The following is a 26,610-nucleotide window of genomic DNA, read 5'->3' on the forward strand; positions in this document are numbered from 1 at the left end:
TTCTTTTTAACAGACATGTTAATAGAAGGGTATAAAGAATAAAATAGGGTTACTCATTATTTGACATAGGATTTCTAAACCCTTTGAGGTAGAAGTTTTTGCTTTAACCTTTAGCAGATAACAGTCCCCCTAAATAAGATAGGTTTTTATTGAGACATCTCAGACTCCATAATGATGCAGATGCTCTCGAGCCTGACTCATCTCTGCACAGCACAGTGAGCTTCCTCTTAAACATACTAACGAGTAAAGCAATAACCACTGCCTGCTCACAGGGAAGGTAGCACTGGCATTTTGTAATTTTCTAAATGAAAGAAATAAGCGGTGTCAGAGATGCTGCCGTGCGGTAACTCAGCTGAAACCATCATTTGCTTTCCTGTGTGTCAGTAATGAAGGTGCTGCAGCACTGGAGAGGGCACCAAACTGAGCCAAGGCTGAGGTGATGCTCTGAGGAGGTCCAGTATTCTGAATCACCCCCTGTGAGCTGCACTGGCTTTGGTGTTAACAATGTTTCACTCAGATGCTCCTGCCGGGAAGGCTGACCTAAACATGTGCCAGGGAAAGAGCCCTGCTTATTTCTTCTGCCTTCAGGTGAGGAGCTTTTTGTGAGAGATTCACACAAATAACAGCATGATAAACACTCTGTCTTGATTTTCCCTCTGGATATAAACTATCCAGCCAAGCTAATTAGCTAAAAAGCCACAATATTCACCTGAGTTTCTCAAGCTGATGTGCTTACAGATTTCATTAATATGATCATGCTTACATTTCCCAGTTCATTTAGGAAATATTTCAAGGCATCATTTGAACAAAGATGAGGAAAAATATTAAGGCAAGGGTTTGGCAGGGGCAAACCCTTCTGTGTTGCTCTGAGGGTAAAAATAATTGTGCTGGTTTGTTTTGTATTGCCTGAACTTCAGGGGGATGGGGAGGGCAGGGAGAAGGGCCCATCTGGAAATGTTACAAATTACAGCTAGAAGACAGTGACATACTCCTATGGCATTCACAGCAGGTTTCTCAGGGAAGGTCTGGGGAGAAGGACATTGTGCAGAATGGTCATTTAAAGGCAGGCAGTTTGTCCTAATTACAGAAAAGAAACAGCCCTTCACAGGACCAAACAAAAGCATCCCTCGAGCAACAGCAACAGCAGGAAATAGCAAACTTAAAATGACAATTTAAGGTGAGGTTTTATGTAAGGATATATTTGCATCACAGCTACCCAGCACAATTTGTTTGCACCTAAATGTCTCTGGGGTCTCTGCTATCTGCCTGATTCCTTTAGATGTCCCTGGAGGGTGCACCGGGGCTCCCCAGTGTGGTTTTTGTCTTTTCTTCTTGTGGATTTTCCCTGCTGAGAGTCATCCTGCTTGTTTTGTGGTAACTCAGGGCTCACAGTTGTCACTGCTTACACAGTCTCTGTTTCCAGCACTTTGTGCTCAGCCTCCCAGCTCAGGTGCACTGAAACCCTAACCCTTGCTACCTTCTTGTGAGGGCCCTGCAAACAGCACGGGCTCTATTCTAGGAACCAGTTGTGTCCTGCACGCCAGTTAATTTATCTGGAGGAACACTGCACGGATCAAGCTCAGGTTTCTTATCCCCCTTCTGCCTGGGTTTGGGAATTGTCCTCTGAAAGGGTTTCCCAGTGTGCAGCTGTCTCACCTGCTTGTGCACTGTGCTGCTGTTCCCCCAGGGCTGCCCTGAGCGTACGGTCATCTCTGGAGCATGGAGACCCCAAATGAGCTCTGCTGTGCTCTGACATGTTGGGCACCTTCCACACCCCATCCTGCCCCAAGCCCACCCAGGGCTGAGCCCCCACCCTCTCAGCCCTCCCACCTGCTGCAGTAGCCAAAGCACAGCATTGCAAACCTTGTTGTGAAAGTACCCCAAATCCAGATGTGCTGCATGTTTCCCTTTGCACGTGTGGGGTGTTTTTGTGGGAACACAAAAGCAATGACCACCAACAAAACTAAATTGCTGATGTTTTTCATTCAGATGGGACTCTGATCCCTTCTAAGGGCACCCAAGAGCCATTAACAGTAATTTTAAATGAAATACACCCGTGCTGGGTCTAACTAATCAGTTCCTCAATTATACTGGCAGAGAGATGTATTCCAATTACCAAAGTACTTTCAAGTGAATTAAGATTCCTTTCTGTACCGGCTGTGGAGGTCACTCAATGTTCCCATGAATCCCTGCATGTTTACATTAAAAAAGCACACCATGATCTTTGGCAAAGGCACTTGCTCTAGGTTAGTTCAGCTTTTGAGCTTGCTGCCATAAATACAATAGAAAAGAAGCCAAGCATTGCAAAAGAAGCCAAGAATATCTTTCAATACTTTGTTTCTGTATCAGCGATTAATCCAAATGACACGGGAAAAGTTTTACAAACACGAAATAAAATTTTAAAAGATGAAAGTGCAGATACCTTATTTACCATGTTTAATAAGCAGTGTTTTGTTAAAAAGGTTGGTTTTGAAGGAATGTATCATGCCAAACTAATGACAAAATGTTCTGAACCAGGACCTGAACTGACTTTGCCACCTGCTCAGTTTACACCTATGCAGTTTCCTTGGATCACTGAAGTTTCTCCTCTTTAGGCAGGAGGCTGTGGCCAGCCTGGATCATCTCAGCACTCATTCTATTCCAAAGCAATTCCACACTTCACTTTCTCCATATCTGACACTGAAGCTTTATCACTAATAAAGCCAAAAATACTAATTTTTCCAAACACATGAGAATCATTCCCTGTAAGGTGCTTTAATGCAACCAAGTAATGAGAAGTGCCTTCATCCTTCCTGGTAAGAAGCAGAGATGTCTCACCCCTCGAGAGCTTTAAATTAGGTGTTAGTGTGGTAATTCAACACAGTTGTGTTGATTCAACAGCAATTTAAGTCATTTTACATTTAAATGCTCAAAGAAATATCAAAATATAGCACGTTAGACAGAACACAGGCTTCCCAGAAATAAAAAATAAATTGTGGTTATTCCCTGATGTCAAGTAAAATGGGACACTGTGAAAATGAGTATGAGAACTATTTTAGAGCTAGACTCCAAAGTAGTGTTCATTCACTCACTCCTGCAGATCAGGGGCTCTGAAGCCGAGAAGCCTTCATTCCCATGGAAAAAAAAGCAGAAAACTCTAACAGAAACCACAACCTTTTCTTTTTCAGATTTTTAACATAAAATCAGTGATGAACTGTCATTTTTGAAATTATCAAAATGCAGATATTCTCCATTTCCTCTTGTGCCTATTCACAGTGCAGAGCTGGGCATCTGTGGCATTTCCAGCTCCTAACACTGCTGCTTTCATGGGCCCCAGCAGGAGTGGATGGAATCCAGTCCCAGATGCTGGTCCCAGAGGGAGCTGTGGCAGTGCTGGTGCAGGCACAGGCACAGCCCAGCTCACCAGGCACAAAGAGCAGCAGGGAAGGGCAGGTGCCTCAGGGCATCTGTCCTTGCTCTTCCCTTCTTCCCGAAAGCCCCGTGGCACCCGGGAGTGCTGCAGGCAGTGATGGTGACAGCTTCCATTGCTATTGTTCCACACCACACTCCAGGGGTGCTTCCCTACACTTGAAGTCAGGGCACTGAGCTGCAGCTCAGCTCTAACCCCTTGCTGCAGCCCCTCTACTCAGGCTTTTCCAGCTGAACTAATACAGCCAGAAGGGGCTTTGCCAGCTCAGCTGCATCCCTTGGTCCCAAGGAGAACCTTGCCTTCTCCCTGGCCCCATCCTGCTGGGTACACCAGGATCTCAGCAAGGTACAAGCCAGCTTGGTGACTGCAGGCTGCAGGTGATGTTTTGATTCCTGAAAGCAGAGCCCACATCTCTCAAATCCTCCAGCAGGGAGAGCTGTGAAATACAGGCTTCACCTCCGAGCAGTTGCAGAAAGCATGGGAAGGGAGACTCTTTTTCCATCTGGTCCGTGCTGCTTGGCTTCCCAACAGTCTCATTTTCCCTTACAGCCAGGGTCCTTTTGTTTTGTCTCTGTGTCTGATGTGCCCCTGGGCAGAGCTGTGGGCACTGTGCCCGCACAGAAGGAGGCTGGCAGGCAGGAGGCACAGAAGCCTGAGCGTGCCAGGGGCTGGAGCTGGAAGCTGGCAGTCATGGATGCAGGAGCAGGATCCATCCTCCCTGGCCTCCTGCAGTTTTCTGCACTGACCAAGCCCAAGCACAGGGAACAGGGAAAGAGTTCATCAGCTGGCTGGTTTGATCTTGTTTAAGAAACACAGGTTTTTCAGTCAGCATCATAACAAAGCCTGATTGTTTCAGGGATATTAAAGTCTCCTGAGTTTCTGGTGAGTTCCTTCAGAGAAAAGCAAAGCAGGCCACCTCACAGCTCCCTTTGCCTGGGGCACAGCTGTAACTCCAGCCCGTGGGCTGTAAAAACTGAGGCAAAAAGTCTTGGACAGATGCTGGGGAGGGCATACAAGGGAACTTGCAGCGGCCACTGCACTCCCTCGCTTCCCCCACTGGCAGTGCTGCTGGAATGGAGCCATGAAGGCCCTCCCTTCAGCCCATCCACCTGCTGAATTCCAGAGGCAAAGACCTCATCAGCGAGATTCTGCCTCGCCAGGCCTCTGCTTCCTGCTACCTAACATCCAAAGCTGTCCCTTTCCTCAAAAGCCACATGTCTGGAGACTTCCACATGATCAGGACAGTGTATGACAGACAGTCTGGCATTCACATGCCCAATTATGTAAAGCATCCTCAGGGCTGAAATGTTACCCTAAAATGCAGGTATGGATAGAAGTAGAACCAAAATGTTATTACTTGGTAAAAAAGAAAAAGCTGAGCCAGAGCCCAAATTTAAAACAAATAAAAAACCAGTTTGTGTATAAAGGATTTTTATTTTGAAAAACATTTTTTCAAATTCTTGAAATACAGTGTAAAGTACAACATAGAATTATATCTGCTGAAGTCAGCTTATGCATGTCATGCTAGTTATTTACATGTAGATATATACAGAGTGCAGATAATTATTGAAACCACACTACAAAATAAACAGAGAGTTCAATAAGATAATTTAGTAGGACTTTATTAAATATAGTTATTGATTGTATATATTTTCCTATTAAAATACCATATAGTATCTAAAGTAACCCCTATAAACTCTAATACCTCCAAAATTGCCATAAATATGATTGAAAATTGAAACCATCCATGTGCCCTGTTCAGCTGTTCTGCCCTTTGCTCCAACAGAAACTCTTGCAGAGATAATGGTGCTACCTTCAGTGCCAGGGCTTTGATGACAACTCCCAATCAAACACTTGCAGAAAGCTCAGAGGCAAACCAGCTTTCAGCTGAGGTGTCCAAGGGCTGGAGCACTGTGCTCTACACTCAAAGCAACAAGAACAATCCCATGGCTTATTAAACACTGCCACACACAGGACAATTAAAGAACAGATATCACCCTCAGGGACTGAATTCGGATACCAAGAGTGTTACTAAAACAAAACAAAGCAAACTCCCAAAGCCATGCAAAATCTTCAACAAAGAAAGAGGAGACCTCCCAATGGGTACAGACACAGCCTGGCTGACGGTGAACTTCAACAGGAGCAGGAGCTGCAGCAGCAGCAGCACTTTCAGGGCTCTGTGAGCAGCCAGAGACAGACTAAGGTCGCCTGTGGCTTGGATCTCCGGCCACTGAACAATTCATCCAGGCCCCTCTGCTGAAGGAAAGGACAACACCAAGCTGGATCACAGATCACCGTGTTAGCAGAATATTCCACCTCCTTTCCAGGGGCTTCTGGCCAGCAAACCTTCACCATAAATTGCCAAAGGTCTGTCTTTGACTTCACTAGAACTTTGAGAGATTCCATCAGTGGAGAAGATCCATCCCAGTCTGGAGGATGTGCTCCCCAAGTGGGATGGATCTTGCTGCTCAAGCCAAAATTGCACAACCTTCTGCCTTAGGAAAAGAAATATCAAGAACAATGTGCTTTTTAGTTTCATTATTTATTCTGATGCAATCTTATTAAGTAGAAAATAGGCCAGGGAAGAAAAGTTAACAACAAAAAAAAAATCCAATTTTTACCATACAGTGCTTTTTTTTGTTGTTGTAATTACTGTTCTGAACTGCAGAATTTTACAGCTTTTTCTCTCCTAACATGTCTTTCCTAAAGGCACATTACAATTCAATCCAATTACAGGCAAAGAATAGAGATTAGCACCAGAAAATATATAAAAGGAAAATAAGTTACTATTACTATCATAGAATAGTGCTGGTCAACAAATCTGTGCATCTTTTTTTTCCAGAAATAATTGTACAATGAACATTATAGATTAGTTAGGGACATAAATGATAACGATGGTTTAATTTAACAGTTTTGTTACATATAACTCTAAATGCCAAAAAATGGCAAGGACATTTTAATACTGAATTCAAAGGAATTACACACAAAAAATGTAATCTTTATCATCATTAACAAAAAGTGTGAATATAGAATATTAATATACTTTACATATCTATCATACAATATATCCTTCACACTATTAATCTGATTCATGTTGTGCTGCAACATGTATCAAAAAGTTTAACAAAGAAAAAACATGGCTAATTATATGTTGTGGGTACAGACATTATTTCTACAAGACAAACAATAACAACAACAACAATCTACCTTGAGTTCTACAGTGATATTTGGAACAAACCTGCTGCATCCTTTTAGGAAGGATAGTAATAATAACAATAATAATAACAATAATAATAATAATAATTTTTAAAAGTGTTTAACCTTTGCTTGTAGAGTGAATCTGATTTCCATGAAGAATAATAATCCACTGCTATGAACAATTTAATTCAGATTACCTAATTTTCTGGTAAGGCATTATCAAAATACCATATCTCCATTTAAATGTAATATGGATTTCTGATTCTTTGCTATTGTCAGAAAGGATTGTTGGTCATGCCTGAGAGTATCATCATTTCAGAAGCTTTGGTGCTGCCCCCTGCCTCACTTCAGTCTTTGCACCCCAACTCACTCAGCTTTCTGGTTCACTGTTCAGCTTCTGGTAGAGACAAACTCCCTCTTTAAAGGCAGGGAAGGGCTGGGGCACCCACAACCCAGCAGTGAGACCCTACAGAAAGTGCTACTCCCTGCTGCAGAGGAGAGTACAAGAAAAAACATAGAGTGCCAAAAATGAAAGCCCCTACTCCTGGAGAGTGAGTGGTTAACAGTAAGTAAGAATGGGCATAACCTTTATCAGATTGAAATGCCATTTTAAAGCGAAATGACTTAAAATTTATTTATGGCTAGTTCAGGAGTAGGGCTGGACAAAGCTGCAGAGCATTACATAGGAAAACACAGATTTGTTTTGTGAGCAGCACATGAATGGAATCCAGTTCCTTATGAAGTTGTCTTCTCCAATCCTAATTTTGGTCTAATGTGAGATGACTGCGTGGGAACACATGAAACACCTCTCCTCCACAGGAATTCCTCCAGGTCTTTCTACAACCTTCCCCTCAGCCCTCACAAGCTCTACTTGCCTAATCTGTAACTGAACTTGGCAGTTTAACAAAATTTTTAATGAACTTGGCATCTTTGGCTTCTCTAGCTTGCACCCAGATCAGTTGCTTTCAAAACACAATGCTGGAGGATTGTGAGACACAAACAGGGGATTTGAAATTACCTAAGCTTAGGGTTTTTCCCCACTTATTTTTACATCAGTCTAGAACAAAGCAAGTAAGAGCAAACACTTTTTACATTTTCTCAATTCCTCAAGAATTTCACAACAATTAAACTGACCTTAAGAAATATGAGGAGTCATCAAAGGATGTTCAATACAGGTTTGCTACTGATCCTATGCAAGAGACAGAGGCTGGGATTTTTCTGCCTGTGTGAGATGTGCTGGGCTCTCAGCCTCTGCTCAAAGTTCTGCTTCCCTTTCTGCTCCTTTTAGCCTGCAGCAGCACTTTTCCAGGGAAGGTCACCAGAGGCAAACCTTTTGACAGCCTACAATTTTTTTATTGCAACATACAGCAAAAAATACAACCAAAACCAAAAATGTTGGTCTTTTCAGGGCAATGGCAGTCTTAGGCATAGCTTAGACTAAGAAAACTTGGCTTGCGTTAAAATGAAGAAAGATTCAATTGGGTGAGGAAAGACCTTCACTTCCTTTCACATCTGCTCTGGGCAAACTAGATGAGCACACACAAGTCTGCCTTCACTGCCAGTGCTATCTGGAAAAACCCTCATCACAATGCACTGGGCACAGTCTGGATTTAAGATGAAGCAAAATATGTTTTGGGATTAATAAAACTGTTTAGGGTGAAGAAAGAACCCAGGTCACTCAGTCACTAATTCATGGGGTCTGTCCTCAACTGCCTGCAGCCAGTCTTGCTCAGACTCCCCCTATGAAAAAACTATTTTTGGAAGGATGTCCTTTGAGCCTCTCTCTTTCTCTGATCATCACTCAATAATTGAATTAGTGAGGAGAAAGATCCTGCAGGATTCTGCCATCAGCCTGAAATCCTGCAATTGCTCTGAAGAATTCATGCACTACATATAAGTAAAGTTCTGATGTGCTACTTTGTGTTGGCAATGAATCTTACTTTTCAATTTAAATAAGAAAAAGGCTATAGAAAGAAAAAAGCAGAAAGTAAAAAATTACTGATGTTTTTAGCCCTAACAGCAGTTCATCCTTAAACTTTCTTCAAGCAGTGTACATTTTAGAAATCAACAGGTGATTTGTATGTTGATTTCTGCTACTGAAGAAAGAACTGAGCTTTGACAGATCTATGAAACTAAGCCTAAATTCATAGCTTTGACTGGTCTCTGAAACTAAGCCTTGTCCTATGAACCAGTGAACACTTTTTGGAAGCACTGATGTTGAAGAAATACTACCATGGAGGTTAAATATCCTGGTTTCCAATCAGGAATGGTAAGTAGCCAAGCAAGCAGTGCATGTTTTCCCTCAAGGTGTACAAGAAAACTGCTCAGATTGGGAAAGCTACTTATGGTTTCTGTGGTTTTCTTTGACTTGGTTTTATTTACTTATTTTTTCTTTTCAGTCCTACCAGGAGCAATCAATAGGTCTTTTCAACACCTTTGAAAAGCAAGAATTTTTTATTCTGTGGACGGAGAGAACCTTTGTCAAATATTTTAGCAGAAGTCAGGAGAAACAACACTAAGTAGTTTTATTGCTACATGGAGTTTTTAGCATTCATAGCTTATAAAATTGGCTAGTTCACAGGTCATCTGTCTTACTTGCAATGAAAAAATAATGAGTTACAATTTATCTCAGGTTGCAAAACATACTGCTGTTTTTTTACTGCTCACTTCACATGACTACCAATCAGTCCAGATTCAGCATCTCCTTGTTTTCTACAGATGTTCTGGGACACAGAGAGAATATCTTCCAGATGATGGTTATCATTGAAATAAAAGTTGTTAATATTATCTATGCTGATACAGAAAATAGGAAAGAAATCTACTAAGTATTTGAATAAAACAGTCATTAAACATATCACATTTTGAATGAGTATCCACTGTGCAGGCAGTGTATAAACTAATATCATCAGCTGTATAAATTCCATACCATATTGTAACTCAATGACTAACAGAAGTCCCAACTTCTGATTTACAGTAAAGTAATTTCTTATGTGAAATGATTAGGATCAGTTTTAGAATCAAGTTTTCTAAGGAAGAATTCGGATCACAATAGAAGTAGTACTTACATTATGAAAAAGTCCACGATTTTCCATACTAAAAACCATATATTACAAGAAATGCCATAGAGTGCATTGCCCCTAAATTTCACATTTCTGTGAGCAACATCCTCGGACCTGAAAGTCTGCAGCTAAACAGCAATTTATTTTTTTATTTTATTGCTCTAGTGTTCCTTACCCATAAAGGAAGAACAGAACAACCCTTTTCAAACAATGGGAGTTATTTAAACAGAGTACCGTCCTCAGCACAGAAACTGTTAACTGTTTCATCACATTCTGTTCCCTTGGCAGGGAGCTCTGTCACCTGCGGCTGCGGCATCTGAAGGAAATCTACCACTCAGCTAAGGGGCTGATCCCATATCTGTGTCAGATAAAAATCATAGTGCTTATTATTTGTTACCATGGATACCATGAAGATATTGCTGTCCACTAAAGATTACTAGAGGAAGACAACATAATTCTCAGGAACTAGTCCTGTTTTGCCTTCATAAGTTGCCTTTAACCAGCCTGGTTCCACTGATGGATACACTGCAAAAAAACATATACACAACTTTTAACGCTGTTAAAAATCCCATACATGCTACATATATTTATTTAGATGGTATTTATTCAAGAGCAATTGAAAAATCAGGGCAAAGCCTGAGAGCTAAAAAGGAAATTATGCCCCCATTTTGTGATACAGTTCAGTTTTTCATAGGTTCTTTTTTAATATGCAAGGCAATGTAGAAAAAAAATCTTACCATTGGAAAATATTGCCCCCTGTGGGAAAGACAGCTCATGACTATGCTCAGCCTTACAGGAATACATGGCTTTTGCTTGTCTGAAAGAAAAAAAAAAAATACAGGCTTGCAATAAATTAGATAACAAGGAAAAAGGTATAAAGGAAATTAAAACCTGGGAAGTTTAGGAATAAGCAGATGTACAAAAGCTATATGATAATGACTGGTTACACGGGTGTTCAGAGAAGCAGAATTATAGTAGATAATAACTTCAAGCTTACTGGAGTTAACAAGCACATTACTGCAGAAAAGAGCTATCTATCCCATTTAGATATTTAAACAGGAATATAATTTGAAACTTTAAAAATGAAGCTGTCATTCAAATAAGTACTGAAATGAGCATACTTTTTGAAGCAAGCCATGAATTGCCTGGAGAAAAATTCAAAAGTGATCATCAAGTCATTAAAGATCTAAAAACTTGACCTGTGAGAAACTGTTGCTAATAGGTCTACAGAGGAAAATAATACTTAGAAAGCAAACATGAGACAAAAAGGAGTAATGATTCTGCCCCAGAGAAGGAGGACAGGAAAAGTCCCCTCTTGGGGTCTGGCACTATGATTCTGCAAAGTACAAAATGAAGGTTTGAACATGAAGATTGAAATTAGGAGTTCTCTTTAGATTCCTGCACTTCACCTAATACCTTGACTTTAACTTACACAATCAGAACAATTTTACAGGAGCTACCAATTTTTCTGAATTTTTTTAAACCCACACTACACTAAGTAAAGATGAACTTGTTGATTATTTCACCTTTGTGTGGTATGATGGGGAATTGCCAGCTGAGGTTTCCTTCTAGCCAGGATTTATCTCAATGATCCAATTTGTGACCTGTGGCTAAGCTTAAAATTTTCTGCATAATTTTTGAGAGTGTGTATATGCAAGTGGCATGTAATCTATCAAGTCTTTCTCAGAAAATAGTGAGATAAAAGAGGTGCATGATAGATTAATTAACAGTGCCACATTATAAGCATTATCATTATTCATTTGAACCTTTAAAAGGGTATGAGAGTGGATGGGCATATTCTGAAGCTTTTATGTGAGAGCTTTCCAGAGATGATTTGTCCCCCTGAATAAAAAACTTTGCTGTTAGTTCTCTGACTTATGACTGGACTAAATGGCATGTTTTGCCTTCATCTTAAGAGAACTAATAGCTCCTCAAGGGTTACATTCTCAGGATGACATTTTCAGAGGAGATCAGGAATTTTGAATTGTATCATATCCAAGGGGCAGTTTTCATCCTGGTTACATCCCATCAGCTAACTAAAACAAGATGAGCACTGGATCCATGTTCACTTTGCTTAAATGTTAGCTTGCTCTCTGGCTGGTGCAGACTGCTCTGTAGAGTTTTCCCAAAAGAACTCCTTGGTGCCTCCTGTTTTGAAGAGTTAGCCATCTATGCTTGACAAGACAGGTGTCTTGATTCATTACTCTATTTAATCTGTACAAGTTTGCGCATAACAACGTTTATACAGAGGGAGCTTAGATAACATTACCGAAGGTCACACATTAACTAAAATGATTTTATCTTCCTTTTCCTCAAAGCCTACAGAGGGCACTACAGATGTTCTAATTTTCCTGACCCAAATCACTAACACTATGACAAAACAGCCTGTTGGGATGGGTTGACCCTTGCATGACTCCTTGTTATGCAAACCCAATACACCTGTGTGGCATAATCATGGATTTTACACATCTAAAACAGTAGAGTAACTGTTAGAGATTGCTGTAGTTGTAATGAACACAAAGTGGTAGGTAATGAATTTACTAAATCACAGGGATTATTTCAAATCTAAATAATTTGACTATCAAGCCAGGTGCCCATCTTAAAAATGGGACACCTGAGTAATACTGTGAAAAAAGACATTTAAGGCAATATTTAAATGTGAGGCAGAATTTCTTAAGTCATTCTTGAAATACGACATGTTGTTTTTATTGCTTTTAGAAAAAGTAAAGAAATTAATGCAATTTTCTTCTCTATTCTCTAATGTCTAACAAACCATTCTGTTTTGAACCTCTAATTTTATCTGATCCAAGGATGTTTACCTGAAAAATAAAAGGAGACAAGAAAACGGACTCTTGCCTTAGAATTACACAATCACAGAATTTCTAAGGTTGGAAAAGACCTCTAAAATCATCTCCTATGGACAGAGAAAGCTTCTCAGTAGTTAACATTTACACAGATAGACACAAGAAGTCAATTTCTCAAATGCTAATCAATGATAGGATTCTTCACACTACCCTGGCTCCTGAGGCAGTGCAATTACACCTCAAAGTTATCTACAAATCATCCATGATGGTATAATGAGTGACAGATTTAAGAATATTTACTCATAATTCTGGAGCAATTTTCAAGCACCTGGTTATTGCTTCCACACTTGATTTGATTATTTAGGTTCTCATATTTCTTATTACTCCTATCAACCCTATCCATCTGAAGGCACTGCTCATGAAATGAGCTTGCAGGTTCTTGGGCCTTTTGCTTGTGATTACAAAAATGGACATTGTTACTGATGGTGTTAATGCTGCTCTCCCTAGAAACAAGGCTGTTAAAAAGCACGTGATAACATCACCATCATCTATTACAGTTCTTTTAAGATGATGCTAATAACCTGACAGGAGTGTGATTCATGTTGTTTAGGGCAGAGGAAAAAAAAAGCAACTTCAGAAAATGTTATCCTCATTTCCTAGAAATTCCTTCTTTCCATGACCTTAGTGGATAGATTCCAGATGAGAAAAATGCCTTTTCCATTTCCTTACTTCCTATTATGGTTGTTTTGAGCCCATAATGATAAATATACTAGCAGTCATATCAGTACACATCAGATCATAAATTCTTTTGCAACAGTCAAAAATACCTGAGTCTCTAATAATAATAATAGTAATAATAACTGTTTGGAAGATAAACAAGCTTTAAAACTATCCTAATGACTTTTCAGTCTAGCAAGACAAAGCCAGAAGAGAAATGAATGAGGAAAAACATATGAATCTCTCTCAGATGACTCACCAGTTAATATTATCCTACAGGAAGAAGAAAGGTTTATAGAGCCCTGGAGATGGAAGACTCAAAACAAAGCCTGAGTAAAACATACTGGACTGGTCTGAGCAAGGCATTCCAGGTGGTTTAGGATGCAAAATATAGCATGCAAATAAAAGAAGAAGAACGACTGGAAAAGAATATTAATCATATAGTTGGGAAGGGAGTGTGTGTCTAGAGGGCTTCAAAACATCAGTCTGCTCCTATTGAAGTCCCTGCCTGGCACCTAGAGATGCTGCTGAAAGGTTGAGCCTTTTGCTGTCACCTACTCCTTCCCATTTTTCTAATGAAAATTCTTCTTCTAATCCAGTTTCTCACTTCAGGAGAGTTGACTTACTGTGTACCTCTAAATCAAAATCAAGAATATGTAGAGTCAGGGATTATGTGTCAGTGCATTTGTGTACAGAAGCTGAAATAAACAGACCTCAGGCCTGACTTACCTAACTGCAGCACTTGTGAAAATAGGAAGAAAGTTCCTCTACCCTTTTCAAGTGCATGCTAGATTAGTGAGAGAGACTGGTTTCACTGTACACAGTAGCTTAATACCACAGTAAGGGAGACTGATGAATAATAAACTTCAAATCAGGAAACAGGAAGACAGAAGTCAAAGTAACTCTGTAATGGAAAACGAGAGCACAGGCTGGACAGGGCATCAAATTTTGGTCTTCCTTGTCCAATCCTAACACATGTACTGTGGTCTCTTGTCTTTCTGACTAGAAAAACCCTTTAGTGTTAGAGAAGCATATACTCAGGTATGCAAGGAGAGTAAACAGGTCAAATAATGCATTAAAAAAGAAGACACACAACTCATTAGAGACCTGTTGCATCACACAAAGTCAGAAAGCAGGGTTGCAAACACTGCATATAAGAAGTTAGTAAGACCAGACCTCTGTGGCAATAAAATATCAAGTGCAGCATTACCTGCTGAAATACAGAAAACAATGTGAGACTGCAAAACCTTACAGGTACTTCTGTGCAAAACCACAACAGGTGCCTCAAGCAGGGATGAAGTTACTTACATTCTATAATGCATAGGTAAGTAGTAGCTTAAGATTTATTTTAACAGGTTAAATTTCCCATGCATAGAGTCCAACACTCTTTTGACTGGAGTACTTCTGGTATCAAACCAGGCAGCTTAGAAATAGTTTCTTTGCCTTACACTTGGTCCTGCATATATTCATTGGTTAGCAGAGTTATGAACACAGGAGGCCTTTCTACTGCATGATCAAGTTGTAATTACCATGATTTCTACATACTTCAAAGCCAAAAAACCCTCCAAAACAACTAAGTCTGTTCTACAGTTTTAAATCAGCCTTCATGTTCATAAAATGCAGCTCAATAATAGCTGGTTCTGAACTGCAAAATCATACTCAGACTTTAGCAGCACTATAAGAACAGCTGAGCTACTACTGATTTCTTCCCATTCTGCCTGCTAACCTCTCATTTTCCATCGTCCTTGCTCCTGTTGTACTTCTGCCTTCTTATGAAGCCTGAAGTAGAGGAGCTATTCAGCCTTTCAGTGGTTTTGGCTTTGTTATCCCCTCTCTACATCCATTATCAAACTGCTACTTTTTCCTTTGTCAGATTTTTGCTTCTTACATGCTTTTTATATACAGATACAGGTGGCACAGGCTCTGAAGGAACAACAGGGGAGAGTTTGATAGAAGGAAGTAATACAAAATAAGAAAAGGAACAGTGTTGAAGATGAAATGATGCAGGACTGGTGAAGGAGTCATTGCTTTCAACTTAGGGCACTGGCTTAAGAACATTCCAGACCCTTCATTTATACTTTTCTTCCTCAAATTATTGCCCTGATCTTTTCATACCCCTTTCCTCCCCTGCCACTCTCCTTTTTGTTCATCTTACAGTTCATGGTACTACACAAAACAAGAGCCTTGATTCCTGAAAGCTGCTTCTCTCACAAAATCAGTTGGCCTTTGCAGGAGAGCTTTTTCTTTCCCTCCCCTGCTAGATCTGCCAGAGAGGACAGACACATTCCATGGCCACACATTTTAGCCTGTTGGCATCTTCCTTTACATCTGTGCTACTTTAGGCTACTACTTCTACTATTCATGGATTCATACATCTTTTATTCATTGCTCAACATTTCTGGTGAATTGTGGGTTTATCAGTGAGTGAAGCAGTGATCTGCTCTAAATCTCTGTTCTGTCTCAAAGAATTTTAAAAGTTGGGACAGTGAGAAGAGACAGATGTTTTCATACATCTATTTACTTATCTGCTTTGTCTATTAATTGTAAGGGAAGTAGTAATGTACAGAAGATACTGATTACTAGACAAACACTTACTAGAACATTCTAAATTAATTTAATATAAAAATGAATCAAATTAATGAAATAAATGCAAAAAATTGTGCAGAAAATGCCAATAGTTTCTGCTGCACACTCCCAAGAAGAAAGGTCAACAGTTTCTCCAGACAGACACCGAGGCATGGAAGGTGTGATGGTAAAGACAGAAATGCTGAACAAGTTAATCTTGAACTTTCTAAAGTAGATGTTATTCCACACCTGACTATATGAGCAAATTACCATAAACCAGCAGGTTTGCTACTCAGCTGAAGCCATTCCATACAAACAGCTGTATGGAGAAAATACAGCACCCTCATCCTAATTTAAATACTGGTAATTTTCTCTTGTATCTGTGTCCTTAAGCAGACAGATGACCTGAACCTCTCTCACCATTCCCCCAGGTGAGAGAATAACCAGACTGGATGCTATTCTCTGTGAAATTTAGCTTTCCTTTGCAGAAAGGATGAGCTTAGTAAACCGAAAAAATTTCACGTGCCACATGATACTGTCCAAAAGACAAAAAACAAAGCTCCAACACTTCTTTTCAGTCTCTGAAGCCAGCAAAACAGAAAGGATTTTACAGAATCTCAAAGAGTTTGTAGCACTTACCGTCCTGAAGAAACTTGTTTAAGTGAACCAGCACTTTCGAACAACTGCGCTCTTGCAGCCACTCTGAAAATAAATGCAAAGCCTTGCTTTACACTACACACACTAGTTTCACTTCTAATCATCTAAAGACATGGACACATTTGAATTTTCTTTTTTTAAAATTATTCATTTACATCCCTATTTACCAGACTTTTTATCAGCGTAACCTAACTGGGGTAACAGACTTCCACATGCTCCAGTGCCATGCTGAGTTACCAATAGAAACCTCAACATGTTGTGTTTAAAATTGTATTCATGGATGGCCAATAGATTTATTGGCAATGCTTTTACTGAAAGTCTATCACTATCATGCTGGAACTCTGAGCTGTGCAGAATTCTCTGTTTAAGTAAGACACAGGAGTCTGTGAAGTGACTACGGTGATCCCATCCAGATACAAAGTGGAGAGGCTGAATGATATCCTGCAGTATTTGAAAACCTTCTTGATGCTCTGCAGATCTGGAAATACTTGTTCATGGGCACAGAGATATTCTGGGTCAAAGTCAGATCAGGAGAGATCTTCTGACTTTTCAGTCTTCTGCAAGCACTGAGAAACATTATTACCCAAATCTCAGTAGGCTAAATCATAATCTCTATTGCTTAGAACTATCTTCCTTTCAGTATTAAAGAAATAAAACTAAACAAAAAACAAACCAAATCAAACCCCCTCTGTTAAAAATCAACAATTTATCATGCAGCAACTGAAGACACTTCAGAGCTGAAGGTTTGTTTTGTTTTCTTTTTCCTTCCTCCTATTTTTGACTTCCACAAATAAAATCTGATGATTTTTCCAAGATAACAGCATAGACAGTAAAAAAGCATTTCTGCTATTTTCTGAAATATTAAATTCCAGAAGAACCAGAGATAGTAATACTGATCATTTTACTAGGAAACATTTCTACCTTGTCTCCAGTCTAATAAAGTCAATGGTAGCCTTTCAACTGACTTAAAAAGACTTTGTGCTATCTCCTTTGCTTACAATTTTAACAAAACCAGATGAATAATTAACAAATACAGAAATATTAAAATAAAGTATTCATGCATAATTTTTCAATTACTTACAAACGTTTCTGGAATCACTTTATAATACACAATACTGTAACAACACAAATCTCCAAAGGGCCTTAATGACTTACACAGATCCTGGTCTTTGATAGCCATTACTGGATGCAGTATCTAATCTTAATCTCCTGCACATTTTGGGAGGCAAATCAGGGTTTGGTGGAGTCTTTAGTGAATCTTTGGTATCTGCTGAAGATAAGCTCTGTATAGATCCACTGCAGCTTTTGTTGCCTAAAGAAAACATCAAATTATAGGGAACATTAAAGCCGATTTGAAGTTGTTACAAAACATGTATAACTGTGCCAAGCAAAGGTTGTGCTGTTGTTGTTGAGGTTTTTTTTTTTTTTTAGAAGTCAAAACAGGTAGAGAAACTACTTACTAAGAGCAAGAAGAAACCATCTTTCAGACAAAAAGCCAGGAGAAAAGAATCAACAGAAAGTACGAGGAAATGACACTAAAATTGAGAAGGCTAAAAAATTATATTGCAATTACATGGCTAGATAGTACAATCACTAAAAAGTGACAATGAAAGCATTTATAAAGCAGCACTTTGCATAAAATTGAAAAAAAAAATAAACAGGGAAATGGTTCTCAGGAAGTCAACTGATCAAAGCAGTAGGAAATCAGACCACAATAATTTGTATGAATTAACATTTCGATATCCACAAAAGCTTCATGCAGTTAAAAAAATATACTTAGGAGTAAATGACCATGATTGGCCTTAAACAATTGCCACTGTAACTTGATGAAGCAAATCTATATGTTTACAGACTGTACAGCACACAAAAGAAGTAATTTTAATGAATATAAACCATGTCCATATGTGTTCTTCCAGGTGGAAGTGGGTTACTTCCTTGTTTCCTTGGGTGTTCTGCAAGATGAAAACTGCATCTGCTTCTCTCCTTATGCCAAAGACCAGCCAATGCTTAATAATGCTTTACACACTGTCATAATACAGAGATCCCAAAACACAAGCACAATATCTCTATTATTAATATTTCTAATCTATAGTATTATTCTGTATCAAATTATAGATGAATCGTAGGAGGATAGAGAGTGATCTAAATTTAAGAAACATTTTTTTTAAGCTGTGTGAACTGTGCAGGTTATAAGCAATGGAAATATATCAGAAGCAGTTTGAAACTGAAACAACATACCACAAAAATTAAAAACAAGCAAACAAACAAGATTAATGAGTATCATTAGCTTTCAGACCCAGCTCTTGTTTTCTGATGCATAAGTTAACACTGATGTGATAAAAGACCTTGGAAATTACCTTCAGCTGATGGAATTGATCTAAGGGAAGATGCTGAAGACCTTTTCAGCCCAGACAGACTGTAGGAACTCTTTTTGGTCAGGTCTGTTGGTGGAGAGGCATTTTCTGGTCCAGTGACGGAAGCCACACTTTGGCAATCTGATTCCACATCTGTTTTGGTTGCATCCTCCTTTGATGAGGATTCTGGACTTGTAGTCCACAGGCCTGAACTTTTCTGGCCATTGGAAGAAGAGGGAGAGGCAATCCATGGGATCCCCCCTGATTTCTCCCTTGGCTGTGAGGGCGTGCACTTGGTGGTGCTGTTCTGCTCGGAGGAGTGAGAAGACAGAGATTCGATGCTGCCCATGGGAGTGCTGTCAGGGCTACTGCTGTACGAGTCACCTAGGGAGGAGGCAGGGGAAGGGAGAGAGTGAAAAACACAACCGGCATTTTCTAATCATGTACATTTCTTTCATGCCACTTTTAGCTCTTTTGTACCTTACTTGTTATCAAATTCATTAATCTGTGGTTTCCTGCACGAACACAGCTCTTTTTTTATTTACAAATTGAAGAGTCATCTTGCCTGTTTACAGAGTATTAGTCCCTTGAAAGTTGCAAGATGCATTTTTTGTTAGATGCACTTTCTATAATTTTTAATCATTCCCTACCATATGAGACCTGTATCTCTTTTCTCACCCCATACAGATTTCCTTTATTTCTTGCAATATAATTGTGTCCATACTTCATTTAAATCATGACTTAAAACCATCTTGTACTCTGAAAATGTTATTGCTGGAAGCCTTGGCTCCCTCTTACCTGCCACACCTAGAGATATTTGGTAAGAAGAGTACTTCTGCTTCTACCTCAGTGTATCAGGGCACAAGTGAGATACTAATTGGAACACAAGTGCTGAGTTTCAGCTAATAAGCAAAACACGAATGGAGAGCTGTTGGATCAGACCTAGTGGCAATCAAACTGCCCCCAAACGCAGCATCACGGAAGTCATGCGATCATTTGGGTTACAAAAGACCCCCAAGATCATCGAATCCAACCTTTCACTGAACAACATCACGTCAACTGAAGCATGGCACTAAATGCCATGTCATTTCTTGAATACTTTGAGGGGTGGAGACTCCACCACTTCCCTGGTAACTCTGTTTCAATGCTTGACAAGCCTTTCAGTGAGGAAATTATTCCTGATATCCAACCTGAAGCTCTCCTGGCATAGCCTGAAGAAGCTTGCATACACGCTATGAAATACTTGCACAGAAATATCCCTTTTTTTATCCTGGTATTCATTCATTGCAGTTACACAGTGAAAAACATTCATTGCAGTTACACAGTGAAAAACACCTGAAACTTGCCGAGTTTATCCTCTGTCTGCTCCTTTGTAACTTCTTACTCGGGACCCCATGTCACTCACACTGGCAATCCATGTTCAAGGAGCTATTGTTATTTAGTATTTAAACTCTCCCTGGCAGGAAACAAGTAACACAGGCCTATGGAAAGTGCAGCAGCTGGGCAAGAATATACTGAGGATAGATTTCTTAACATTACAGACTTCAGAATTACTACAGATCCTCAAGAACAGATGCACTTTAACTGTGGATTAACTTACTGATCCAGTCTCATATAAATCTTTTTGAGGAACCAAGGGACACATAAATTCTTTAGGAAGTCTGTTGCAGTAGTGCAATTGTTAATGACTTAAGCTTTTATAAAGTTTCAATACCCCTTACAGGTCCAGCCAATATGTAAAAAAGTGGTGACCCAAATGGATGAGAATAAATGAAGTAAAACTTTTTAATTACATCTATATAAAATTAGGTAAGCATTCTAAACAAGCACTTAATTATAGATAAAACTCCCTGCTGTTAAACAGTAAGCCATATGATGAGTATACTGCTTCTCCCAGGAATATTAGAGTTTGTTTGAATTCCAGAAAACCTAAGAAAGTTTCAGTGGTTTTGGCACCTGAGGCAGTAGTGGCTGACTTTGAAGCAATGACCACAGTTTCATGCATGTGAAAAAAGCCAAGTGATGGTTTTGAACTCCTATCCTTTACTGAATTACATTTGTTATAGGAGGATATAATGTTTAAATGATGTTGAACACTGTATGCAACACATGACTTGCCTATAACCAAACATCCTTCCTCATATGAGAAGTGAGGAATGCAGCCAGTCAAGAGTGCTGCTGTGACTCACAGAGGTTAAAAAGCTGATGCTTATGACCATGGGAATACAGAACCGATAGGACATTATACAGGCAAAGTTAAAAGATGAAAAAAAAAGCAAGATAGCCAGTATGGAATGACAAACTTACTGTCAGGATCTGCTAGACATGGTGTGTACCTTCCTTTGGGTTTACGTGAGCCTGTGGAGAGACAGATTGCTCTTGTTCTTCTTGAACTTGATCGGGACTGAGGCTGGGGAAGAGGAATATTGGGGTCTGGTGCAGTGTGAAATATCTGCATGATTAAAAAAAGGAAAAAAATGACATTAAACAACAGAGGTACTCTTACACTTTCATTATTAATCCATTTGTTTTCTTCCCCACTATGCTTGAAATTACCACTATCATAGTCTCATACATTACAGAAGAGTAAAGGCACAGAATATAAGCTTTGCTTTGATCTCATTTTACAACTCAAGAACCACAATACTGAGCTGTACTTAATATCTGTATTAATTTGTTGAAATAGATTTATTTTCTAGCTTTGTTAGGAAGGGCTTAACAGTTGAAATTGTAAAACAAAATAGGTGCCTACTAATGACTGTTCTCCAAGAAGTAACATATATTTTTAAATATTATGACAAAGTTGATTTTTTTTGCTCTGTGTTCCAGGGAAAGTTCTTATATATCACAGAAATATGTCACAGTCATAACTTATTGCAATCAAATCTGGATTTCAGAAAGCTTTATTTGACCAAACAAGTCAAGTTTAATGAGGAAAAACTTTACGTTTAGGGTGTCTCCTGGTTCTTATCTTTTACATACCACTGCTGCAGAAAAAACTCAATTTTTTACCATGCTATGCCAGAAGGCATCTCTGAAAGGATTTCTGGGACTTCTAGCTATAGGGCATTCACAAAAGAAGATGAAGCAAACCATGAAAAGACACCTTTGTGCCATTCACACAAGTGGAAGAAAGCAAATGTACAGTAGGAAATACTTGGGTGGACATCTTGAGATGCTCTCGGAGTACATTAAAACTAGTAAGCACTGGTGAGTAGCACATAAGTATAAAACTGTATCTGTAGACAGAGAAATAGAGCAGGAGTGACTTTGGTTGTGCAGCCATGGTCTTTGTGCTGAATGAGCTCTGATTTTCTGGAGAAGAAATTCAGTACTGGAAAAATGCAATATATATGTTCTGCAATCAGAGCCAAGGAGTCTACCAGGTTCATGGCCATTTTGAGGAGTGCCCATGAAATAGAATACCGAGCTGTACTCTCAGCACCTACTGATCAACCAGAGCAGGGGATCCTGGTATTGACTGGGAACTGCCCCTTTGTTGAGTAAGGTGTAATGAAAGAAACTCAAAGATTTTTCACTTTGTTTTGTCAGTCTTCAGAGGAGATGACATACCTCAACTAAGATCCCCTGAATAAAATTCCTTTTGAGTACTAAGTAAAGGAGGTCTTGAATGTTTGGCTGAATTCTGAAATCCAATAGTTTAAAATTACAACAAAAAATCTGGGGAGGCCTTTGAGTGAAGCTGATACCAGCAATGGTAGTGACTGAAACCAAGTGTGTAAGACTTCCTGCTCAAGTCCTTCTCAACCCTTCTAGTGACTAATCACCACTATGCAGCTGACACGGCCCCTAAGGATACCCATGGCCAGAAACACTGACCTGATGCACTTAGAGAGCAATCCCTGCATTCACCCAGAGTGAACCTTCATACAATGGTAGCAAGAAAGAGCTGGAACAGCCAGGAGCAAAGGTATGACCTTCTCTTTCTGTTTCTAGATTCAGGAAGCAATCTTCAGAAAGCAACTGAAGATTCAGAGCAATACCTTCAAAGCATGGAAAATTATGTCTTGGATCTGTACCTTGCACAGCCATTAAAGACTTGCTAGGAATATAGATTCATAGCATGGAGTGGGAAGAAGCTATTATTTCTATTAATGACCTTCTACACATTTTGGGCTCTTTATTCTTAAAGACTTGATGATGGCAATGAAAATGAGAACTTAGTTCCACTTCATAACAAAACAGATAATTTCTTTCTACCTTTTCATAATGCTCAATCAGAATTTCAACGACGATATTCTGAAACTTAATGTTCATCATAGCAGCCACGGTTTCTTCTTGTGCTCTCATCAGAGTTGGTCCAAAGATAACACCAAGGTTGGATACAGTCATTAGATTTTGTTGACTGTGCAATGATACCCTTTAAATGAACACAAACAATATGTGATTTAATTGCTGTGCTAAACTACAATTTTAACAGGCAAAAACTTGCTAAAACTACTACTTTTACAAGATCCCAAGTTCATGCCTCTCTTTAAAATACATTTTTAAAGCTTCCACTTATATGAGAATCAAAATACAATGTAGTACAACTACTGTGCTTCCATTAAGGCTCCAGTCATGCAATAACTTCATGGATAATGAGTATGTCCTCCTAGAGTAGTATTTCAGTTCCTGATACACCTGACAGGGAAAGGCATCTGTATGTGGAGTTCTACACAGAGAGATTCAGAACACCTACAGTTTAGAAGTCTTAGGGCAAGCACTATCTCTCTCCAATGTGTGGTAACAGATATATACATATAAAGCCATATGCACACACACACACACACACACACATATATATGTATGTAACCATATACCTTAGTGTTCATGTAAAAGAATGAAGCTTAGTTACTGAAAACACTTAATTTGCAATAGGATCTCTTTATCAATTTGATGAAAACACAGGATCAATGGATTAAGTGAAATTATTGTTTCTGTGTGATAGATAACATTAGATGATCATAATGACATCTGGCTTTAAAATATATTAACCTTTAACTTCTGTATATTCTGTTATCACATACTTTACCTTTTCTGCTTTTTTTTTCTTTTAATGTAGAATTTAAAAGCTTAGTTTTCCCAATAATTTATCAGATAGTTAAATCTCAATCAGTAATAATCAATGCCCCATTTCTCTACTTACTACTAATATTTGCCAATTAAAAACAGGATCATCATAGATCCTTTGAAACAACTGCCAGTGATTCCCCAGTCAGAGCTGCCCTATTGCCTCCTTTCTGAGGAATATTATGCCAAGTCAGGATTTTAAAATCACCTTAATGCCTAATCTTATTGAATCTTTTACCAAATGGAACTTATTAATGAGGCACTGGGTCCCATTTTCCTCTTCCTTCTCACTGCTATCTTTTACTATGGTCAAGCTGAGCCTTTTTAGCCATTTCCTACGCAATTAAATAACTCTTGCAACTTTTAAAATTAAGAAGTAGCAAAATCTATAAAACATTCCCTTCATATTTGGGACAGGAAGATTTTGGTCCCTCATTTACATCAAGCAGTAGGAGAAATATGGGAAAGGGTTTTGTATAGGAGGTAGCACACTTATAAACTGCAGGAAAACAAATGCCTATCTTCTTACATATTTCTTATATTGCTTCAGTAAGTTATCTCAAAACTTTCCAGAAGACAGACACACTGGCAGAGATCATTATTTGGAAGGCATATCATGAAAATTACTCCGCTGTTAAAGCACATTTTTAGCTTAATCTAACTTTCTCTGAAACAGATCTCATGTTTATCTTAGATGACTAAGGGTCTTTTGAGAAGTCCACTAGTATTTTAATGAAACTGGAATGTTGAATAACTCAGCTCTAGATATGCTATAAAAAAGCTTTACAAACCCCCTCCCTTTGCAATGTTACTCTGCTGTGCGCTGCACAGTAACTGTAGAGGTCTGTTACACAAATACTACAATCTAACAGCATAAGAGAGAAGGTAGTGTTTGTCTGGTGTTTGGGTTTCCTTGGTTACAAATTTGGGAGCTTGGTTAATAAAAGAAATGGCGAATTCAATAACACTGCAGCGGGAAAGGGCTTTCTACAACGCATTTCAAAGGCTCGATTTCTTGCAAAAGAGAAAGAACCCAGGGCTGTAAATGGATCATTTTGATAGCCACTTTCCCCTGACCTACTCCTATTGGTGCTGAGCTGCAGCACAGACACAGACTGAGGTAATCATGCATTTCAGGTAGCTGTAGGGCATTCATGGAAATGCCATTGCTTTCTCCTCAGAATCTCTTCATTTGATGTATCACCAGCAAATTTGTGATACTGCCAGACTGCAGACTGCCTGCCACAGAAAAGCATTGTGTTGTTAAATCATACCAAAGAATGATTCATTCTTTAGAGTAGACATAATTTGACCAGATAGGTTTAAAAACCAAAAAATGAGTTACCCATGTGAAAGTAACACCAGACTTGCCATGTTTGCCTAGCTAATGACTAGGTATCCATGCAGTATCACCTTTCTCCAGGGTGCTTTTTAGGATGCTTAGGTGCTTTTTTGCCAGTTTTGTTTGTTTATTTCTAGTACGATCTACATCCCACATCTGATCCTATTTAAACTTGCACGGTAACACAGAAGTCAGCCTAGGCAAAGGTGTAAAGACTTAAACCAAGAAAAAAATAACATTATCCTTATTTTATAACCCAGAGCTACAGTATTTTCACTTTGCTGCAAAAGAATTTATAAAGGAATTGAACAGCTAAAAGAAATATAGGGAAGGAATTATGCACTTTGAAATTGGAATTTTCAACAAAAGAATGATGAAAACAGGAGGTTGGATTTTTTTCCCCAAGTTTTTCCATTTCCATAAAATTGGGCACTTTACCTGCCATTTATCTGTTCTTTGAAAAATCTCCACACAGTGGCAGAAAAAGAGGGAGGAAGATAGCTAATACACTCAAGAGACTAATTTTAATTTCAGTCTCATTAGAATTGCTAGCATAAACAACAGCTGGCAAATTATATGGAAATTAGAAGGGGTGAATTTTATGTTGGAAAGAAAAGTACTGTAGGCATTCAGTGTAAAATTAAGATTACAACTCTATGAAATGAGAATCACAGCAAAGATGAGAAAAGCAAAAGTTAAAGAGAGCAATTAAATAAGGGACTACTACAGGTATGCTTTTCTTTGAAATTGCATCTGAGATCACACTGAGAATAAAGAGAAAAGAAAGGAAAAGAAGAAAGTAATCCTTGCCTAACAGTAATTGCACTGATAACAAGTCAGTTCCTATGCTTATATATTCCTCTAATTTTGAAGCTTCCAGACCAGCAGCTTTTACAAAATTGTTTATCCTTCATTAAATAATTTCACATTTTTGAGGGTAACGAGGGAGTAGGTATTGTATTAGTTAATTAAACAAATCTGTGAGTAAAGAAACTTATGAAACTTTTTTTCCATCTGCCTCTCCTAATGAGAGGCAAGGTCTGCCTAATCAGGTTTTGCAATGAATGCATTTAAAGCAGCTTGCTATAATGCTGGTTCTCCAGGGACTAATGACATAATGGCCTAAAACCATTTTTTAGGGCTAAATGACTTCCTGTCAAAGAAATGTTCAAAGTTCTCATTTCGGTAACAGAAAGCAAAACAGCATTAGGTTCCACTGTAGACAGCTTACTGCAGCCTGTAGCTCAAGCTGTAATCAAAAAAGCAAAACATCTGGGATGTAGTGAATGGAATGAATACAACATGGACTCTTCTCATGTCTTCTAAATGTCTGAGTCATGCGAGCCTTATCTGAACAACTACTGTTTCACTATTCACATTCCCAGATGACTGATAAATGTACTCAACAGCATCCTAAATCAGAAAGAATAGT

The 26,610-nt window shown here is 38.9% G+C and overlaps 1 protein-coding gene across 1 annotated transcript in view; it reads right to left on the bottom strand.

Annotated features, from left to right (window-relative positions):
• Nucleotides 1-10,102: 10,102 nt before the first annotated feature.
• ARHGAP42 (Rho GTPase activating protein 42) overlaps nt 10,103-26,610 on the bottom strand; it is a gene marked incomplete at its 3' end in the record, with an annotated part of 136,672 nt that continues 120,164 nt past the window's right edge. The window contains exons 18-24 of the mRNA XM_084226694.1: nt 22,985-23,144; nt 21,071-21,215; nt 18,767-19,147; nt 17,565-17,721; nt 16,392-16,454; nt 10,404-10,483; nt 10,103-10,191 (exon numbers count right to left, since the gene is read on the bottom strand). Of these exons, the coding sequence (XP_084082820.1) occupies nt 10,103-10,191; nt 10,404-10,483; nt 16,392-16,454; nt 17,565-17,721; nt 18,767-19,147; nt 21,071-21,215; nt 22,985-23,144 (1,075 nt within the window). The remainder of the gene's footprint in view (nt 10,192-10,403; nt 10,484-16,391; nt 16,455-17,564; nt 17,722-18,766; nt 19,148-21,070; nt 21,216-22,984; nt 23,145-26,610) is intronic.

The sequence above is a fragment of the Fringilla coelebs genome (genome assembly GCF_963513975.1).
Source record: "Fringilla coelebs genome assembly, chromosome: 2".
NCBI classification, from domain to species: Eukaryota; Metazoa; Chordata; class Aves; order Passeriformes; family Fringillidae; genus Fringilla; species Fringilla coelebs.